Source organism: Empidonax traillii, unplaced genomic scaffold (genome assembly GCF_003031625.1).
Source record: "Empidonax traillii isolate 1590-97213 ecotype Southwest subspecies unplaced genomic scaffold, ASM303162v1 scaffold248:size1534464, whole genome shotgun sequence".
Lineage (NCBI taxonomy): Eukaryota > Metazoa > Chordata > Aves > Passeriformes > Tyrannidae > Empidonax > Empidonax traillii.
The window spans coordinates 104,304-126,860 of NW_020955441.1; the positions used below are offsets into that span (position 1 = coordinate 104,304).

General features: G+C 41.5%; 1 protein-coding gene across 4 annotated transcripts in view; it reads right to left on the reverse strand.

Annotated features, from left to right (window-relative positions):
* Positions 1-22,557, reverse strand: part of PDE8A (phosphodiesterase 8A) — a 147,754-nt gene that overhangs the window by 103,965 nt on the left and 21,232 nt on the right. Inside the window, exons 1-2 of one of the 4 annotated variants that reach the window (XM_027888925.1) lie at positions 18,331-18,346; positions 16,742-17,262 (exon numbers count right to left, since the gene is read on the reverse strand). The exons of 2 other annotated variants lie outside the window; for them this stretch is intronic. In XM_027888925.1, the coding sequence (XP_027744726.1) occupies positions 16,742-17,002 (261 nt within the window). In that variant the 5' untranslated portion in view covers positions 17,003-17,262; positions 18,331-18,346. Of the gene's footprint in view, positions 1-16,741; positions 17,263-18,330; positions 18,353-22,557 lie in introns of those variants that run through there. One more of the 4 variants, XM_027888928.1, reaches the window with a different exon arrangement.

Here is a 22,557-nt window from a genome sequence, read left to right on the forward strand (position 1 = left end):
TTTTAGGTAATTTCTAATTCTGTGATGCCTTTACTCGGAAAGGAGTTGTAAAGTTTAGAAATACCTACTTATTAGCCCCAGAAAGCTGCTTTTTTTTTACTAAGAGCAGTTAGAATAAAGCAATTGCTTTCTCTAATAAGTGAAGTATTTTCAAAAAGTGAGGAAGTGCTGACCCAAAGATGCACTCCCCAATGTGAAACAACATCACATGAGTGACGTGAAAACAGGCTGGGGACTCCTGATCCCAGGGCATATGAGGGTGGTGTGTACCACAGACACTGAGCTTGCTTGGTTTCTGGTTGGAGGGTGTTTACCCTGCAAATGCCAGCAAATGCACGATCTATGGATCAACATTGTCATGAGCTTCAAAAATGTAATAGCCTAAGGTTTCTAGGGGGGAAGACATTTTGGAAGGATGCTATTAAAAAAAAAAAAAGGCAAAGAAAATTTAAAGAACAAAAAAATAGAATATACCTTAATTAGACTTTAGGTTTATTTTCCATGGACTGAACTGGAAGATGATAAAGTATAAAAGAAATGACTGCTGAAGTTCAAGAGAGTTTCCCCACAACACGCACGCCCTCTCCACTGAGTTCTACCATGCACACAGGCTGGATGTGGCACCAAGAGACCTCAGTACACTAAAGTCAACCTCTGGCTTTTGATCATGATGTATCAGACAGGTAAAGAGCAGCCAAAAGCAGCTAAAAACATAACAGCTCTGAGAAAACCAGCCTTTCCATTAACACTGTGGGCTTCACACATCAGCCAGGCTGCAGGACGAGGGTACAGAAACAGGAGGAGCAAGAGGCTTCAACTTGGGGTCCAGCACATTGTGCTGGTTTACTTGCATAATACCACTTAAACAAAGCATTGCCCCAACTTTAATGCAGTTAAGGTGAATGTCAAGTCTCAGTCTATTCACACCATCAAGAAACCAAAGAACAGTTTGTGGCCCAAAACCAGGCTGCAGAGTAGGGAGCTCCTGGGTGCAGCTCTGTAAGCAGGGCAGAGCACTCATCAACCACTTTTCAGTCATATCTGTGATGGAACCAACTCTGCAAGTCCAAGAAAGAATGGGCAGCCCTGAAGGATATTGAAACATGTACAACAGTTGATTCCATTGGAGAAACAATGAACAAGGCCCTATGAAAAAAAAAAAAAAGGGAATTATGGCAGTTGTTGAAAGCACATCTGGAGGAAAAGTAACAATTTCTTCCACCGGGCCCTTGTCACAAAAGAGAAAGCTGTCACAAAACTAGCTTGAGCTTTAGTACTTTGGGAAGCCATTTTAAAATCCCTAGTAAGGAGAAAAATCCATTTCCATTTCAGATCAAAGTTCAGCTTAATCACAACTATTCGTGCAGATATTCCCTTTACAGAGCAAGTATCTGAACAGAAATGATTACAAAAATAGATGAAAAATGTCTAATTTTTATCATGAAATTGTGTCAGCACCAGCTGAATCATAAAAGACTAGAAATCCATGCTTAATGTCATTTTTGACAGTCTCTATTCGTAGTTAAATAACTAAAATTCATATCCACAAACTACAATCAAGCAATCTACACATCAACTGATTATTTGTTTTGTGCTATGAAAAACAAAACTATTTTTCCCCACAATGTTACTTCTTTATGTTAAACAACACAAAAACCTACCTAGCATTTAAAGTGTCAGTATGGAAAACATTTTAAGTAAAAAGGAGCATTGCAGTTTTGAAAGCTGATGAAAAATCATTTTTCTAGAACACCAGATTAGAGAGAAGTTTACTGCATTTTAGCTGAAGTTAAAGAAAAAAATATTGGTTTATTTGTGTTTGTGTACACATCTATGAAAATACTTCTCTAATACCAGATTGATTTATAAAAATGGCCTTTTAAGGGCTATTGACCTTGGTGCAAATGATTAAGAGTACACTGTGTGTACTAAATAAAGATTTTCAGGGAGACATCTGTTTACTAGCTATGCCTCTCTGTAAGCAAGGTTCTGTCGTTTCCAGAATCGTGTCATAGGCCAGTGGGTGGGAAGAAGCTAGACCTTCCTCAGAGACCTTCACCCAACAAAAGTACTACATCAAAAAAAGCACAGAGAGGACTTGAGAGGAGTTTTATCAGTGAGAGGACATGACACCAAAAAATTATAGATACGCTCATTTATGAGCATTAGAAACGTGAAAATGGCAGTCAAAGGTAGATCGCAGTGGCAAAAGGAAGAAAAGGGGTTGCAGGAAGAAACGTCTGCTATGTGTGACTGAATGAGTTAAAGAAAAACTACAAACCACCATGGATGACAAAGTAAGAAGGTTAAGCAGAAACAGGTAGTAAAACCAGGGTTCTGCTGCAGAAGCAGCTGTGGTGGGACAACATTTCTATCACAAATTGTCACAATTTGGCATTACAATCAAATTGTCACCAAATCATACATGGCAATTCAGTATCTTCCATACTTACTGCATGTATTGTATCTATTATTATATGAATTTGTCTTATATTTAAACATAAATCTGGAATGGTTTCATGAGATAATCATTAAACATTATTATTAACATTAAATCAGTTCTAAACAAGGCAATTAACTAACTGAAACTTCAACTTTTCCTTAATAACCTGAAGCTGCAGAAATCAGAGCCACACACTTAAGAGTCTGTTCTGAAGAGCAGCATACTACAGCAAAAGGCACACAAACAGCAATAGAGGACAAAGGCCATTAACAATCATTTATCTATCCTAATTCAAGGACTTTCCCTCTACTTGTTCTACTGCCTGGTCTAGCCTACAAAGTCCTGCTGGCAAAAAATGCATTTCTTCCCAAAGGTTTGCAAATACCCACATTATGATTTCATACCTCGACCAAACTATTTCCTGTTGAATCCATCTGTCCAAAGAGAAAAAATTCCAAAAAAGTACCAGTGTGGTGGCAGCATTCAGCGTGCTAGCAGAGTTCCCAGCAGTGAGGAGCTCTCACTACTACCAATTCTTGCTGCAAAGGCATCATAAAAGCAGGCAAGTGGCTCACAGACATCTACTGCCAGAAATTATCACAGTCCACAAGGAGGAAAAGGGCTCCATGTGCTGAATGTACCAGGCTCTTGCTTTGCTTCCACTTCACTTGCAGAATGCTGAAGTCCCAGCACAGGTAATAACACAAGTTTCCTGGGAAACTTTCTGATTGCAAATGGAGCTAACATTAGCAAAACTGGTTTTGCTGGTGCACTTTATACCAGTTCCTCAAATGAAACACGCTATTCTAACAAAAACATGTTTCTCCTTATCGACTATCACTATACCTGTAACAGAGATTTTTCCAATATAAAATATTATTAAAAATCCCAATTCCTCACTGATATTTCTAGGCTAGGTAACATTCCTCATACAGTCCTGGCCTTGACAGTATTAAGAGACTTTGCCTAAATCAGAAATGTGTCCTAAATACAGTTCCACAAGTCAAGAAATACAGGAAAGCTTTCTCTTGTGGAAAAAGCCACATCATTATCTTTGTACTCTCGAAAGTACACTGCCACAAGCAAAGGAGTATCTGTATTGCTGCAATTAAAGCAGGGCTTTACCCCAGTTATGTCAGTAAGAAGTCACCAACATGAAGAACAGAACACTGCAAGACTGACATTTGAGGTGAGATGAGATGCCTCATCCCCTAAGACCCCAGACACTTATTCCTGTAACATATGATGGGTCCTTTCAGGGTCAAGGGCAGCAGGGGTTTGTAAATGTCTGTGCAACAGTATTCAGTCTCTCTCCAAGGACAAGCTGAAGAAACACAACTAGCTGAACTGCAGTCTCCACTGCCTTCAGCAGGTGTTTTAGTAGGGCTCAGACTAAATTTTCTGTACTATCAGGAGAGAAAGGGAAGAAGGACAAAGCACAAGAATAAACTAGATCAGTTATTTTATAAAGAAACAGACATCAATGGAAGGAACTGCATATGAATGATGATTTAAAAAAAAAAAGGTGAAACAATACAGTAGATCTTCAATCAGTATCACACAGGAGCTGCAATCCACTGATTATTTTTAAGTGCTTATGCTTCTTAACTCTCTAAAAATAGAAAAATCTATGAAGCTCCCCAACGTGCTGGGATAGCCAGGGGCTTTCTTTAAAAACTCTGTTAAATAGCACTATCTCTTACCACATGAGCTCTTAATTTCTCAGTTCAGAAAAGCACACAGCGCTTTCCTACAGTGCATAGCTGGGTATTTCCAGAGCCTGCTTCTTCACACAAAATCTTTGAAAGATGTCTGTTAACTAAACTTGGCTTAATTAAGTTGACAATTTCACAGCTACTTTGAACAGCTCATTAACTGCAGGCTACAGCTTCTTTGCAGCCAAAGCTCCACAATACATCATACAGTGAACCTGCTGACAGGAGGGTACAACTTCCAACTCATGTTTCAAGAGATCAGATTTATTACTGCAGTCCTGCTTCTTCTAAAACCAGTTCAGGCCTCCTTTAACAGGTACTGAAAATACTTAGATCTGTAGTACAGAGCTACACAGCACTGCAGATACAACTCTGCAAAGCTAATGCTGTCTGACATGGCCATGATAGTGGTGTCAGGGTGAGGACAAGTGGCTGTGGCTGAGGGTTTACTAAGTCAGTGGGTTGTATTCTATTTAAATTAACCACAAGGTAATTGGCAAACATCCTGTACATACATATATAGTCTCTGGACAGTCTGCTTATTTCTGTTCTAGGACAAAAGTATCTGTAGTAACCGAGTTAGAGCAATCAATTAATCTGCATTTAAGAACTTGTGTTTAAACAAATCACTACCACCGGCCTCAGATTATTCCTTAATACAGACATGAAGGTTTCCCAAACCTAACTCAGACTCTTAAGGGTATGAAGACCTCTTGCAGCACCCAGCAAAAGCAGAGAGGCAGTGCTGTTAGCCACAGTCCCCTTACCCTGGCAATCCTCTGTCATGTTTTTTTCTCTACATAAATTGTTTTATTGGTTTACATTAAAAAGCATTAAACTAGGTTAGGAAGGGCTAAAGGACCATCCTTTAGAAGAAGCTCCTAGAAATTCTGCTTGCTGGCTTGGAACCTCCTGATGTTGGGAAAGATGATGAAACAAATGCCAAGCCTTTCAGCCACACCCATCTCTCTGCAAAACGGAGGGGGGGGGGAAGAGAAAAAAGAAACAATGAGGCACTATACAGGTCCTTGTACCTCTTACAAAGTGGCAGGAAGCTAATAGTAGTCAAGCATTTAAAGACTCCCAGGTAATATTTCACATGAGTATTTACTGAGTGTATTGTTACAGGTGTAAGAGGAAACTAGATCCCAAAGTAGTCAAAGTGATTGGCCACAGCCAGGGAAGCGCTGCTCTGCTTTCAGGTTTGCTCAACACAACACACTTCCCTGGTACCTTTGTCCTGAAATGGAATAGCCCTGGCACGGCAAATCCTAACAAGTGGATGCAACTGGGTACTTCTCTGATCAGTCAGCTGGAATGCCAGTCAGCTGGGGAAAAAATGTAAAGGACCATTGACCAAAAGGATCAGGTTTCTTGATGGGGGATGGTAGTTCTTCTTTGCAGGTCATCCGTGGAGAAAGGGCAAGAGACCACATGGCCTCATTGCTAAACACACACTTTGGAAAACAATTGACTGAGGGAGATCATGTCCTTGTTCCAACTGATGATGGAAGAATTTATGAGATTTCTCAACTTTTTAGAACGAATCACTCTTCCATAACTAGGTAAAGATCCCTGTGGAGATAACTGAGACTTCCACAAAACTATAAACTACACCTCACGAGTCAAGTGCTGGACCCCATCACGTACACTCTACACTGGCCTCTGGTCTTGATTTAATTTAGGAGGCAATGACAGTGCAGTGCAACATATCAGGGAGGCACCTCCTCACCAGTCTAACTCCTGGGCAAAGAATAAAGGGTTGAAAATCACAGCTGCCTCTTAGAACCACAGCCTGCACTTCCTAGCACAGCTCAAAGCCTCAGAGAAGAAAAGTGGGAAAAAATTGCCATTCCCTGAACCTGCACCAGGTCTATTTCACTTCCACAGTCCTTAAAATTCTCTGGTTTGCTTAGACTTTGTATATCAACAAAGCAAGGTTACCCCACAAAGCAAAAACTACCCCATGAACAGTGTCCCACAGCCTTAGCAGAGCACAGCAAAAGAGAGTTTATACTGCCCAAAGAGCACAAGAGAGCCTTGTAAGAGCTCTTAGCAATCAGAACAGCCAAGATAAAGTTAGGAGAAAACTTCAGAGCTATGTAACCTCCAAAAAGAAGTCTTTTTTAGTTTAATTGGCAAAATAAGAGATGGCAATTTCAGCTCACTTTTTTTGACAGTCAAGCTATGAATCTCACTGTAAGTATTGCATAAGAGAGCTTAGATTTTTAGAAAATGCGAACTTCAGTCACACTTCTCTGAAAATTTGGTGCTTGGCAATTTTCCCATGGTCAGTCACACTGTGACTGGGAGCTAAGTCTGAGGATCTGACAGGCCGCTAGACTTCCCATACCTCCCACCAACCACCAGCCCCACCAATTCCCTCTGCCCCACTCCCACTCTGAGGCTTTGCAGTAATACAAAAACAAAAGGAAAAAAAAAAAAAAAGACCAGAAACCCCCTTCCAACTGTTATAACATACAAACAGTGACAACAAAGTTATGTTTTTCAGTAAAATATCATAAGCTGCTACATCAATATTTAGCTCTAGGAACCGACAGTATACAATGCCCAACAGAATTTCTCTCTTTTTATAATTTGCTACCAAACCAGCAGGCTGACACTACTGCCTGTCCTTCAGGGACAAACACTATCTCTGCCCTTCTCACCAAAGCCAGGGGGGAGAGGGATAGCTCAGCTTCCTCGCTGAGCAGCTTCATTAGTTCAATGAGTTTTTACTATTATGAATAAGGATCATAAAAGCTAAATCTCTCTTATCTCCAAGAAGCTGGTTCTTGCTACTAGGTACCATTGCCAGAGGTAGCTGCTTTTGGAGAAAACTTGGTTCCCAACAGCTACTGCTCTAATGCATTCATTTTAAAGAACTGTAACTTGGAATTATATCTCAGAAAACATAAAACCTTCCTAAAAAATTAGGCAGCTGCCCTAAAGTAAACTATTCCATACTTTGGAAAAAGTAAAATGTGAGATTACTCACTGAAGGAAAAAGTGTCATTTGGTAGGCTTAGGGCTGTTACTGACAGCACTATCACAGAATTCAACCTCACTCTCTCATGACAGATCTCAGCTCCACGGCACTACATAGTGAGGAACAAGACCACCATTTCCAGAACTGAGGACATATGATAACATAACATTGACAGAGTAAGCAGAACAGCTGTTTCATCTGAAATTCTGCAAAAAGCAGATCCCTTCCAGCCAAAGACAAAACAAACAAACAAACAAACAACAACTCCAAATACTAAGTAAATTAAAAGTTCCAGTAGAATCAATGGAAGCATGAAGTAGTGCCTGAGTTCACAGGACTTCCTTTTGTTAACAAAACAAAAGTTGTTTGGATTTGCAAAACCCCTTTTGCCTGGCTGTGAAGCATTTCATTACCCTAAAATATCAATTTTACCCTCAGCTTTTTTTCATCTGTTTAATGCATGAAAGAAACTAGTTTCTCTGGTCATAAAGTCCTCTTCAAAAAGCAAACCCATATTTAGTTACAATTCACGTCCCCTGCTTCTTTTAAAAACTTTCATAGGTTGTTCTTGGTCCCTGCAACAGTATCTGCAGAAACAAATCCATCAGCCATTCACACTAGTGGTGTTTCAGCGATAAGTATGTGCTAACACTGGTTTGGAAATTAATTCTCCATTCACAAATTCCACTCGAGAGTAAAATTTTTTTTTACTGCATTTGACAACTTAGCGACCAAGTTTTAAGGACATAAAACTAAAATATTGGTATCAGATTACATGCCGGAATGGTGAAAAATGAGAAGTAAATCAGTATGTTCGGACTGAAGCCAGAAGAGGAACACGAAGAACTCTTCTCATTTTTGTACCTTTAAATAGATGCCTTGCATCTTTGTCCAAAGCACACTCTGCTGACGGCTGGCAGAGACAGAGCACGGCATACATGGACACAGCTTGATCTGAGTGCAGCTCTTGTGTTCCTGGGTACATGATGGCCCTGATCCCGCATGACACAGAATTAAGGTCAAGCATTCAAGTGGAAATAGACAGTAAGTTGGCCAAGGAGCCACACACTAACCGGGATCTTCTGATTTCAGTTCACTATCTCTGGCCTCGGCCACACTGTTGCATCGCTGCTTACAGAAGGATCCTAAGATCCAAGTCAAGAACTACACAGATACAAATAAGTAGGGGAAAAATATTTCTTCTGAATGCTTAGAAATTCGAAGTTTTAACTTTGAGAGTCACTGCTCTCAAAGTTATTCTACCTGAAGCACAGCAACAACCCTTGAGCCCACAGATCTTAATGGGGTTGAAGGACTGTCATTTTGGTGAGAATTTGGCCCACCAATACATCTCAATAATACTTTGCTTTGGTTTGAAAAATAAAATGCAGATATCTTGCCAGCAATCCCACACCATCTACACTTCAGAGTGTGGCAAAGCTCTCGATTCCAGTACTTGTACATTTACATTCTGATACTCAGCCTGTAACAAAATATTTATCTCTGAGTTACAGCTCATGGAAAAGCACAGTTTTTACCAACCAGTTAAACTGTGTTCAGAGCACATCACTTCTGCTTCAAGTTACCAAAGTAATAGGTGTGGTTGTCCTCAACCATTTGTGGAATTTCTCACCAAACTTATAAAAAGTTATGAAGGGAAAAAAAAAAACAAAACACACTTAAAAATTGAAAGGAACAGCAGACCAGTATTCCAAAAAGAATTCAGATCTGCAAACTAGTCATCTCAGCTCAACACTGACCTACCTACCTATCTCACAGACACCTTTGTATATTTAAACTCAGAATTAAAACCACTCTGGTAAAATAGAGCTCTGCACCTCAGTGTCAGAAGAGACACAACCCTGATAACTCAGTGTGAATGAGGAACATCTACCTGAGGATGCAAAAGGGTAGGTACTCCTAAGTACAGAAAAAATTGTATTCAATGCGGATCAAGGTTCTTTTTTTTGGTGCTGTAATTACTCATTAGCATAGTTTTTTCAAACAAGAATCTTATTAAAAAGGTTTACCCTGCTGATCACTTACTGAAGTTGTTTGCCTGATTAAATTTTATTAGAGATAACACAACCTCAAACTCAAAGACAGAACACGATAGTAAATGTGTAACTTTAAAAATATATCGTCTTTTAGCAGCAAGATGGGGCCTCATAAAGTTTCCACCGCATCCCAGCAGGGAGCTAAAGGTCACTGAAACTCAAAATGAAAAACAATGGGAAGTAGAGGATGTCATTCTTTCACATTTGCCCAGTGATTCTGTGTTTTCTTTGTACGGATTTACTTAGGAAACTGGGAAATCTAAAAAACAATGAAAAGATTTCAAAGTTAACATTTCCCCCTTAACAAGATCAGAAATCTGTTCATGTCACAATGTAAAGTGTTTGATTTACAAAGGAAAATACCTCTTAACTTAAAAAAGGCATATAAAATGTTTAAAGTTTCCTATGCAACTTTCAAATTAATGCGAAAAATAATTCTGCTTTTGCAAAAAAAAAAAAATCTTATTTCTAATAAAGAAACAGGCACATCTTAAATCTGTTTAAAATATTATTTAACAAACAGATTAATATATAACCTGATTCTAAAAAAAATCCTTGAAATAGTATCAATTTAGTTCACTCAGAAATGAAAGAACTTATCTGGCCAAAAGTACATTTTTCTTTACACCAACAAAAAGATGCTATCCTAATTTCTAGCGATCTAGCGCTCAGAAATTGTCTGTCATGAGTGGCAGAACCAAAAGCCACATTTCCTCCTACTTCAAGCAAAGATGGGAATCCTAATTTGAGTCCCTCTGATACTGGAATCAGAGTCTTCTTCATTAGCAATAGTATTTCAATCCCCAAACTGCTTTTATATCTTGAATATTTCTTTTTTATTCCAAGTTGTTTTGCCGTGCAAGGACATTAACTCTCTACATATATATGCAGACTAGCTTTGAACATTTAAAACACTATCAAAACCCATCTCAAATCACCATGTCAACTACATTCAAAATAGACACAGCCTAATTTTTGTCAACACATTTCCATGTCAAAAAGTAGGTTCTAGCCCTCTTCCTTTCTCCTGGAACAAAGCCATACGTGTGGGAGCTGGCTTACAGAATGCTAAGCTTGTTACTTTATGCAGAGCCACAGAGTTACAGATTTTACAAGGAAGAGGAGAAAAGGGCCTGGGAGTTTGATCTGAGGCCAGGAGTACAACCCATAGTAAGAGAGGACGGTCTGGAAGAATGCACAAATTGGAGACTCCGCTATTTAATTTCACAGCATGTGTAACAACATCATTTATTACATTTTGGCCTTAACATGGGTATCAAGAAAGAACCTAAAAGGGGCTTGATGCTGAAATCTTCCAACTCAGCATATTCTGTGATTCTATGATGTTTTTGCAAAGCAGAGGGTTTTAACAACAGATGCCTTTGAAAACCTATAAATCTGAGTCTGGGCAACAAAACTCTTTAGTATGTCACACACATTAAAGCTATTCCATTTGTACCTTGTCATCCTGTGCCAATTTAAATTATGGTCAAATGAAGATACCTAATTATTTTACCCAAAGAACAGACAGCAATGTGTACAATGTCACAGGGCCAAACAAATGCCTAGTGAAGCTCCACTGGATGAATGGGTCTGACACATAAAACACTGCAATTCACACGGAAAACTGAGCTTTGGACACGAAATCACACTCCGTGTGTGATCTTGGAAACATTGCTAACAATGTCTTAATTCCATCCATGGCTGGTAAAGCAGTTTACGGTGGGGGCATATCACATCCATACACACCACCAAAATAGAACACAATGCTAAATTGTTCTCCTATGTGTGCAGGTGCTTCTGCGGCCCCCTGATAAAATGACAACTTACGTAAAGCTTGTATTGAAACTATTTCACCTTGGGGCCAGTCTGCTCATTATCGTGTTTGCTTTAAGTTTCTTTCACTTTTTGCTGAGAGCTAATAAAAGCTTTAGCTGTCCGTATCTTGAAATATTCATTTCCTCTTTGAGGACTCATTTGAAAGTCAGTTGACATTCCAACTGCTCAAAAAGTGGAATATTTTCAGTTGTTACTATTGCTTAAGTAACCCAGTTCTGGAGTCCTTTGCCAATGCGACAGCCAAGAGAGGTGAACAAACGTTCGTATAATAACTAAAACAAAACAGCAATTTATCACTGTTGGTAGTGGCGACTGCTGGATATAACAATTTCAATGGTTGTTAAAAATAATTCTCATTCAAATACCTCTCCCTTGGACATTTATTTGAACACGAGGAACAAATACTAAAGTGTGCAAAAGGGGAAGCAAAACAGTTTCCAAACAGTATTTTTTATAAATTTCAAATGAACTATGAACTTTTCTTAATGAGACATTCTTCATACTCACATAGATTGTAAGCATCTTCTAATCTACAATTCATTGAACAAGAAGCATTTGCAAGCTGGTGTAACCATTTCACACCTTTAATTTATATTTAAACTTAACATTTTGGATGTAAAATTTGAATTGCTGGCACCTTAAACAGCAAGGCAAAGCTGGTAACTTGCATTAGAATTTCACACCACATGTAATATTGGGAATGGTACAAACAGAGACAGAACTAATTAGTGTATCACCTCCCGTTATTCTGCCTGGCTTGTAAGTACATTCTACAACTAGAAAATTTCTCACTGTGCATGTACTTACACTTCCATCTGAGCCATACAATTAAGAATACAAAGGGTACAACAGAGTAAGAGAAATACCTAGAACTGCAGAAATAAAGGCTTGGTTTTAATACTTCCTCTATTGACCCATTCAGGGGGCAGAAAAGGAAAAGCTTGGAACTTAACTACCTAAAATGGTCAGGGAAGAGACACAAAGCAAGCTCAGACCAGCAGCAGTGAAGAACAATGAAAAGGGCAGAAAGAAGTCAGTCCTTCATGCCTGGCAGATGAATTTACAGCCAAAAGGAGCTTCGGTGAAACTTTTACCAACAGTAAGTACTCCAAAAATTCAGGTTCTAACCCTCCTCATCTCAGTCACCCAAGGAATTGCCCTCAGATGCAGTGACACATTTTGCACGGCTTGGTTTGCATGATCAGGACAGGTACCAGTAAAAATGATTTAAAAATTGAAAACGCAGCTTATGCTGTCTCAGTATTGTAGCCATCCATACACTGTGAGTGATTTATAGCTTGTTTTTTTTCCAATTTACATAATAAAAACCAGGAAATTTTTTAAAAAAGATAGAAATTAGACTTAAATATGAACCCAGTTCACATGTTACTAACACCACTTCGTACCATTTAAAAATCAGACTCCTATCCCCAGAAGAAAGGGTTCACGCCTTGCAACAACAGCATAAAAAGTATCAGTGAGAAAGTCTGGAGCCCTAAAGACTGAGAAAAGTTCATGTATCTCAGCGTGGGAAGGATCCTCTCAGTGGTAGCAAGGATCTCTGTACGGGAGAGCTGACGTCAGTGGAAGTGGGAGGGAAATGGTGATGGGAGGTTTGTCGGGGAAATGATTGAGGACGGTTTCAGTGGGAACAGGGAGGATTCAAGAGAGGGTGGATGGCCTCAGTGGAAGCATGGACAGAAAGTGTGGGAGTATCAAAGGGAGGGAGCGCTCCTGTGTTCCAAGAGAAAGGAATTACCAGACAGGGAGGAAAAGAGCAGACAGCTTAATGGACTAAATAACGTGCTGTTAACTGCTAAAATGAGATCCACTCCAGCACTGCAGGTACCATATAGCACACAGCCTCTTATATGCAGAATTATGCAACCACTGGTTTGCAGTGACTGCAAAATTCACAGGCAATTTCACAGGGTTTGAATGCAGAAAATTTACTGGCTGTAGGGGCAGGGATTTAAACTGGCTGTCCCACATCAGCTGATAAATCAAAAGACTATTTCACATTTAGTCCTTCTAGCTTAGGATTCATTTTAATTTAAAATAAAGGAAGTTTGGATTTACTCTCTGATCCCCTTGCACCCAAACACAAATATTTCTGTATTAAACGTACACGACAGGGAGAGTTACACAAAAAAAGAGGAAGGAAATCCTACGTACATAAAAGAATGACAGAGCAAAATCAAGGTGCAATCTATGTGCTACAGTGTATATTAATACACTGTAGAAGAGTGACACACATACACAGGATGTTGGGATAGCAGATGCTGATGAATACCCAAGACAATTTTAAATAAATGCCCAGAAAGTCCTTATGCCTTTCAGCATTTACTCCATTTATGCTACAGATTACACAATTATTATTATAAAGGTGTTTAAGCAGGTGTCTGTAAAGCCAAGAAGCTTTACCACAAATTGAACTACACAGATGTCCAAAAATTATAATTAATATATATTAAAAAAAACCCAAACAAACCAGACTGTCACAATTTTGAGACTGCTTTCTTGAGATCTTTAAAGTTAAAATAAAAATTAGTAAAACTCTCCTTTGCAACAGTACTGGGTAAGTGTAATTTGATATTCTTTATGAAGCACTGGATAATCAAACCCCAGTCCCTTCATCTAGGTCCTGCTCATCTTTCACTAGTACAGGGTTTAATCTGCAGAGTCAATACATCAAAAATTAAGGGAAGAGTTTTCATGGCTGGTTCACTGTTTAGATATGGCCCTTTTTCCAAGATGCTCATAAATTTTCAAATAAAAGCCACATACGAAAATACTAATTAAGGAGGGAGATAAAGGGCTGCTCCATTTCTCACGTACTATCACCATACTCATATACACCAGAAACAGGTATTATGGCATTTATCTCTGCACACACACACACACACACTTTCAGGATTGTTCTGCAAATCTGGATGGATAAACTTATGAGTTCTCCATATAAGGAAAGAACAAGTAACTTTTTTAGCTACAGTTTATAAATTGATGCAAATCACAAAATATAGTATGCTCACACTGCACATCCACAAAATGTTCCTCTGCAGAAGAAAGATATAGTAAGACATAAGCATAAAACCAGAATAAGTTGTGGGGGCGGGGGGGTTTAATTAGTAATATATATAAAGCCATTTTACAATTAGCAAAGGTTTTTTTCTTTTTATTACACTTTCTGACTTGAAAAATGTGCACTATAGCTAACCGATTCAATAAAAATTATTGCACTATCTATTATACATGTTTTAATAAATGTAATACTAATGCCAGCCAAAGTGAAATTATGAAATTTACACACAGGCCAAGTTTTGTTCTTAGCTATAACACAGCATTCTCTTGGCTTTAATCTGTGCATATACAACAATTTAATTTAAAGTACCCTGAAACCAAGTGAAAATGTCATTCAGGACTATTCACACAAATTCTGGGTGACACCACCACTTCCCAAAGCATAAAAAGTTTGCAGTGTGTTGTGTCTGTTTGAAGGGATCCCTGGGGCCACAAAGGGTGTAATGCACACACTGAAGAACAGCAACGGTTCTTAGTAACACCCCAATTCTTACAGTTCTTCCTCAAATCAGAAATCCTTTTAGTTACAAAACAGACACAACATCCTGCCCAATGCTCCTTTTGGCTTCAGGAATTTCAGACTCCTGTCCATTATTTTCAATGTTCTCACACTTTATTTCTTTGTAAACAACTTCACCATACTGTGAAAACTGCTCTCCAGTGATCCCTCACTCCAGCACAATCTCCAAGATAAGGGCTATCTGGCACACTGAGAACTGTAAATCTGATCGTACTGTACACACTCATGATAAAAGCAGAGAATGAAATACCACCACGCTTTACAGCTCTAGAGAGTATTACAGGATTTCGCACACAAAAATAACACAGATGTGATGTGTCCAACATTCGGCTGATCACAAACAGAACTGCACTCTCATTTCTCAAAAGCCATCCTTCAGAGCACTGTGCTTAGAGTGATGACAAGGGCAGAAAATGTGATCGAGTGATAAAAACCTGAGTGACTGCCAATGAGATGACAGCATGCATACGAACCAACAGCAACCCCATAGCGTCTGGCTGAATCATCCAAACCTTGTAACAGGAATTTGCACAAAGTTCTTGAAACTGGACAACAAAATTCAACAAAATTAAGACTGCTTCCCACACGCGCTTCTGGAAACAGGTTTTTTGGAGGGGGGTTTCCCTGTGAGTAAGCACACAGGAGACAAATTCACAGAACATAAATGTTAAGACCAGTTTTGGTTTAGATTTTGTTAACGTGCAATTATAATCGTTATTAAAAATTCTTGTCACAAGACAATTGTCAGGATTCTGATGAAAACTTGAGCTTCCTTAGTGTGGTTACTGTGTTAAGCAAGCCGTAAGCATGTCTATCGTGTGTGAACAGGGCCGTAAAGTTCATTTCCTGTACACAAAAAATTTAGTTTAATGCAACACCATTCAGCTTCACGTTCTGCCTTAAGTATTGTTAATTCCTCCTCCAACTCCCTACTTACAAAGTGCCTGGTAATTTTCTAGACTTTTTTAAAACTCTTATGAACAGAGATTACTAAATCTGCAGGAAAACAACTGAAGAAAATCACTCACATAACTGAAGTAAATTATTCCAGGTCAATACTCTAGAAGCCATACAAGTAAAAATCCTAAGAAAGCTACTAATCATTAGAGTTTCTGCTAATCTGCAAAACGACATTCAGCTAGATCTTGCCTGCATCTCAAGCCTGCATCTGATATTTACAGCATGTGTATCTCAGTTCTTATCATAGAACAAGAACAGATCAGCCATGTTATACAATATCCCCTGGACTGCCACAATTTGATTTTTCCTACGTTTGCAATTACTTATTTTTACAAAATAAAAACAGTTTCTCCAAAAAAAGAAGAGGCATAATCCAAACCTATAGCATTAGGAACTAAAGTACAACCCATAAACAAACAGTCCATCCACAGAAAGCAAACAAGCCACCGCACCACTGACAGTCTCACTTTAAAGAAAATAGTCACAAATTACAAATTTTTTTTTCAGTATGCGTCTCTCAACTTCATACAGTCTTGTGGTGTATCTCTACTCAAAAGTATGGGCACTAACACATGTAAAAACCCCTCCAAAAATACTCTATTTGCAGCTACAGACAAGGTCAACAAGTTGTTAATGTAAATCAGTACCCTGAGCAAAATATGCTGCCTCTCTCCAACTTTCCCAATGGAAGAGGTACGCAAACTAATCAGCCCAGCAAGCAGATCGCCTCAGACTGCGATCTGCCCGTGCTTCCAAACAAGACAAGCACAAACACCAACACGGGACGACCCAGCACACACACAGGAGTTCGTGCAGCTCCCCTGCACGGCACAGCCCCACCAGGACGGACGGGCCCCTCCAAGTTGAGAAGCAAGACCCGTGCCCCGGCTCTAACGACAGACGAGGTCCATCACACCACTCTCCTTCCCGGAATTAGGAAAACGCATTTTGCGGAATGAAGAAAGAGACTTGGGTACCTCTGTAAAGTCGTCAAGACATTGATTAGTTTATAAACGAAAGTAACAGCTCAAGCCAGGAAAAGCTCCCCCACAAAGGCAGGGATACTCCTTGGAATAAACCGCTACAGCCAACTCCGGTTCTGAGAGAAACAGTGCTCATGTTTAGCACCCTTTTTACCTTAACACTGGATCTGCCGGTCTGGGCCTCTGCCTCCATGCTCTGGCTGTTCTCCCTCTTGTCTTTCTTAGAGGAATTAGTCCTCGCCTCATAAGTGGATGTGTTGTAGCATTTAATGAATAATCCTGGGACGGGGTTGCTTTGCTGCTGTTGAGACATGGTTGTGTTGGTCTGGTGAGGGAAATTGCACTCCTCAGACTCATTGCTACTGTGACAGATCACTCTGCTGTCAGAGAGGTTGGTGCTTGGAACACAGCCCATGCTTTGTGGCCACCTGGGGAATGCTTCTAAATTGTATATATATACGTGTATATATATATATGTATATATAGCTTTCCTTCCCGTTGATATTTTCCCCCTGCTTATTTTTTTTTGTTAACAAGTTGAATCTCTTTCCTGCGTCTCAAATACACTCTGAAGCATTGCCATCGGTCCCTTCTATACCACCACAAACGTGTCTGTTCTCCTCGTCCTCCAGGAAACAGGTCCTTTTATCTCAATCTCAGCAGTGGGCTGGGGAGCTGGAGGGGAGGGAAGGGGGGAAATCAAGAACCGGTCGACTTCGTATTTTCACAGATTATTATTAATTTGTCTAAGCCATCTGAGAATCTTGGTAAGATTTTCTTTCCTTCTGCGAAAAGTTTAAAAAAAAAAAAAAAAGAGGAGGGGGGAAAGCAAAAGCAAAAATAATAATAAAAAAAACCAAGCCCCAAACCACACACACGCCCCGGCGTCGGCTCGGCGCTCAGAAGGGCCGGGGGCACAGCACCATCTCCTCCCCCGAGCCCGGCGCCCGGCGCATTTTCCACCCGGGCTTGCTCCGCGTTACCGATTAACCCGGGACCGGGCCGGGGGCCGCTCCCCACCTCCGCGTCCGGGCTCCCGCCGAGCAGCGCTCACTCCTCGCGGTCCAGCCCGGCGCTGCGCTGTGCCGGGGGCGTGCTGTGGGGTGTGCTTTGGGGGCCAAAATCAATGGTTTATTAAAAAACAACAACAACAGCACGGACCGAGAGCCGCCCGGCCGCCCCGGGGAGCCGGCTGCGCTCCTCACGCCGCGCTGGGCACGTCCCGCGCCGCCTCGGTCGCGGGCGGGCGGGCGGCCGCCGCGGCGGTGACATTCAGGATCCCGTCGTCGGAAGAAGGAAGAGCCCCCCGTCAGGCGGCAGCGGGGCTCTCCGGCCGCCGCAGCGGCATCCCGGCTCAGCGCCGCGGGGCAGGGGCGGGCCGGGCCGCGGGGAGCCCCCTCGGGAAAGCGGGGCACGGCCCGGAGGGCTTCCCTGAGCCGCGGGGGCAGCCGGCGCGGCGGGCGGAGGCATCAAAGGGCCTCCATGATGCGGTCGGTTTTTTGGGCAGAGAAGTGATGCGAAACGGCGAGGGGGGAAAAAATCAAAAATTTAGGAAAAAAAAAAAAAAAAGGACGAGGAAAAATTAAAAGGAGCGAGAAGTAGAAGGAAAACGATCCTAGCGTCCCATCCCGGCGGCAAGCGCTGCAGCGGCGAGAGCTCTGGTTCCCGGGGCCGTGGTGTCTGCATCCCTCAGCAGGGAAATGCCTGGCTCCCCGCAGCCGCCGTCCCTCGCTCCGCGCTCACCTTGTTATTATTGATGTTCCTCGGCGGCGGCGCCCGCGGCCCCTCCGCCGCCCCGCCCTCCCCGCCCCGCCCCGCGGCTCCCCCCGCGCTGCCCCGGCCGGCTCGGCCGCGGCGGGGCCGGCGCAGCGCCCGGCGCGGTGACCTCCGGCCCGCGCTGGCGTCAGGGACAGCCGCGGCCAATGCGGGGCCGCCCGCGCCCCGCCCCGCACACCGCGCGCGACCGCACCGGCCCCGCAGCGCTCAGGGCGCGCCGTGACCCCGCAGCGCTGCCCCCCGGCACACCGCGCTCCCTCCTTCGGGAGCAGCGCGGCCGGACGGAGCGCGGAGTCTGTCGTTGCTTCCCATCGTTTTCCCTTCCGAGCCTGCCCGTGCCAATTTCTTTGAGAATGTTTTTTTGAAAGCAGAGCCTTGTGAAAAGGGAAGATGGTGCTATGGGTGGAGCCAGGCCCTGGGGCTTGGGAAATTAACTGCAGGCAGACTTTTTCCTGGAATATGTATGTGAAATAAACCTTTTCTGTTCCCATATCATTTCGAAGTAACTACATTTCCTTATCATATAGATGTGCTGGGAGACTAGATGTCTGTACATACTTTAAGAGAGAAAACACAGTATTTAAATCTCTTTAAATGACCAGGGCAAGATGAGTTACAACTATAGACAATACGTGTTCCAGAAGTACCAGCTCAAGTGCAGCCCAGGTTCCGCAACAGACATATGACACCGTACTCTACCACAGACCACACACAGCCCGATGGGCTCTTAAGAGCTCTGTCTTCCACACATGCCCTTCCCGTGCCTTTCCCTTTCTTTCACTATGTCATCTGTAGCTTCTATCTTTGTCCTCAATGACTCACAGAGGTGCTTCTCCAAGGTCCTGCCTGTTTTCACTAGCTCAGGAACAGCTCAGACAACAGGAGTTCAGGGAAGGCCCAACCAAACTTTAGATTTAGGAACATGGTTAAACCCAAATATCAGAGACATGACTTTTGTCAATAAGCTCCAGCATCTGAGGAGGGAAAAATGATGTATCACAGGAGGAAACTATTTAAATTACTCCATTTGTGCCATGATCACCTCTGTAGTCCCCTGTCAGAATCAGTGTGTTTCAGAAGCCAATTCAGCATGAGTACTTCTGTGCATTCTGAACAACCAGACTTTGAACGGTACCTCAACTACATGACAAGTGCCATCAGGTCATAATTAAAAGCAAAACATGCAGATAAATAATGACTATTGACAGCAAGAACAGCAAGAAGCTCTTCATTCATGTAACAGCATCGCTTGATGCAGATGAGAGCACCTTATAAGGTTGAGAGATGCAAAGCCAAAAGTCGGTGCTTTTGAGAAATGTGGTTTTTCAGGATAACCACAGTACTTGCACTGTCAAAGTGCTTTTATTTACTTCTCATAATTACCAGCATTAAAGGCTGGAAAATCAAGTCTTTCCTTTCCCAATGTTTCTGCTACTGTGCAGTTTCAAGTATAAGCAATAGTCACATAAACTTCATCCACACCATTAATTTAGCTGATCTATACAGCCTGTTAGAACCAGAAAAAGACGTCAGCTTCCTGTGCTCTCATCACTTTGGACACCCACTTAATACAAGCACTTAACAATAAATGAAGGGAAAGGCTTAACATATCCATTTGAAACAGCGGGCACTGTTTGGAGCGGGATCTTGTCCTCATTCTTTCCTTTATGTTAAACATTATTTACTAGATCCCATTAATAAGAACACACTTAAGTGCAGCTAGAAAAAGGCTGTGTAAGAGCAGAACACTGCAATTCCTACTTATGCCATTAACCACAAGTGTGGGCTCTCTTCTTCAGCCTTAATGGATGTGTCAGCGAAACTGCTATTGCACTTTATTTCTGGTGGCACTGGAGGACTTAAGACAGCAAAACTTCATTTTCAGAGCTCCACATTCAGTTTGCAGTGCTGACACCTAGAGTTCAGCTTTCTACTTTGTAAAATAAATGGGTTTGGTTTACAGGTACAAAAAAGTGAAATGTACAACCCATGGTGTCATTTCAAAAAATACCAGTATTGGGAACATCCCTGCTTTCCACTTCGAAGGCAAATAAATTCCCACTCAACTAATACTTCAATTTATGCAAATGATAGGCAAATACTGGGGGGTGGGGAAGGGAGGGAAAGGGCACAAGGCATGCTTTGTTTAATATCAGCATGATAAAACGAGAAAGTGTATATGCAAACATGATGTGCATGACCCCTTTGCTCCTTTTGCAGAAGTTTTTCCACAACTATCCCTTGGCAGATTATTACTGATTATTTCTACAGCCTAATTTCAAGGGAAAAAAAAATCCCCATTTGCAAGATTTTCTTATAAGAACTCACACTGTCTTGAATGGGAGGATGAGATGAGCCTGAATAATCCCTTAGTAGTTCAATAAAGGCCATTGAGAAATCACTGGAGTTGTTGTTACACTGAAAAAAATTCAATAAAGACAAAAATTGCTATTTGAACAAGATGCTGGCACAGGCACTGTCTTGCTTCTCTACAATTTGAAAATACTAGTGCTATTTTTATTGCCAATAAAAAAATACAGTTGAAAGTATAGATTTACCCTAAGACTAGAATCAGAGAGAAAGGGTGAAAGCACTGAAATTGTTGCCTATGGTAGTAATTTGTCACTACAGTGTATGAATTCTGTGGATAAAGGGCCTTGTTCAAGCTTATTGCTGAAGAGCAGCTCAGGAAATGGTGGGCTCTATTATTTAAAAAAAATTAAATCATGCAAAAGAGCAGAGGAAGAATAGGAGTGTAGACACTGGCAGATTAGGGCTGTGGGGGAAGTGTAAGGTCAGTACAGAGTCTGTGAGGGAGAGGTCAGAAGAGAAGTAGTTCTAGGAGACAGCTGGGGAATAAGAAAGGTTATTTATGGAGAATAAGGTTGAATTTCATTCAGGACTGCAGAATAAGAAATAATGCTAGGAAAGAGTTTGGAATGATTGTTATCAGCTTGATCTGCAGACAAGTGGGTGCTGAGGAAAATCAAAGTATTTAGAGAACAAATATATAAGCTTCAAAACTTAAAAGGATCAAAAATTGCACTATTCAGCCAGATCCCCCTCTGTCTCACAGAGAAATTACACTGGATCCTGCATTTTTTGACAAAAGACCGAACAACACAGATCTCCATCACTCCCCATGTCTGCTATCCCCCCAAAAAAAAAATTCCATAAGCAAAAGCACTTCCCTTGATGTCTCAGCAGTATCCATCCATTCCCCACAGACCCTGACCAATTCCCATTGCACATTATAAAAGTTAGTGCATGAGCACTGGGACAGTTCACTCCTGTCAAGTTACACAAAAACGCATATGAAGGCCCAGAGCAAAGGTTTGTTGCCAAAATCCAGTTCTGATAATATTTCAGTACCCAAAACACTGACAGGCAAAATTATGCAGAAGAAATGATGGACTAACATCTGCATGAACCACAAATATCAGTATACTTTGAAAAAATGTTTGTCCAGCAGTGGCAAGGCAAGAATGACTGCAGTCCTGTGAGCACAGGCAGCAATCTTGATGTGAGATTACTCTATGTTGTTTTAATTTCTTCTTTCCCCAAGTCAGCTACATGTTCCAATTGTGTCTTTTGGCCTTATGAAAAGTTAGGCAATCCTGCTGGTCTCTAGGCCAGCGAAGGAGGCAATGGGGAGGAGGAGAAGGAGGAACTGAGGAAAATGTGCCAGCACACAAACAGCTGAATGGACTCTACACTGCTAACTACTGACACGTGCAAGCTGTGACAGAGTACGTCTCTCCAGCCCAAGATATTCTAGAAGACAAAACAAGGACCATATGCTGCCTTAGCCACAAGTATCAGCATTACACCCCACAGGCAGACCAGGGTTCTTCTGCTTGTTCGTGTATAAGCATCAGGTATCCTGGAACAGTCATTTTCAGGTGACACGAGACCAGTGTTAAATTTGTCCTGAAAGAGCTCATCCCCAACTCCTGGAATGTACAAAAGTACAATGGGTTTGTTTTCTACACCAGCCTCCTGATGTCCTGAAAAACCCCAAAGCAGCTGATGGAAGGGCTGCTCTGATGGCCTGGCAGGCTGTCCAGTTTGCTGCTGTTGTGTAATTGCAATTGCAGAACACAGACAGTTGTCTGTACCACTTGGAAATCAGAGCCTTCAAGGCAGTCTAAGTCAGCAACTTTTTCAACTCTAGCACCAAAGATGTCCAAGTCT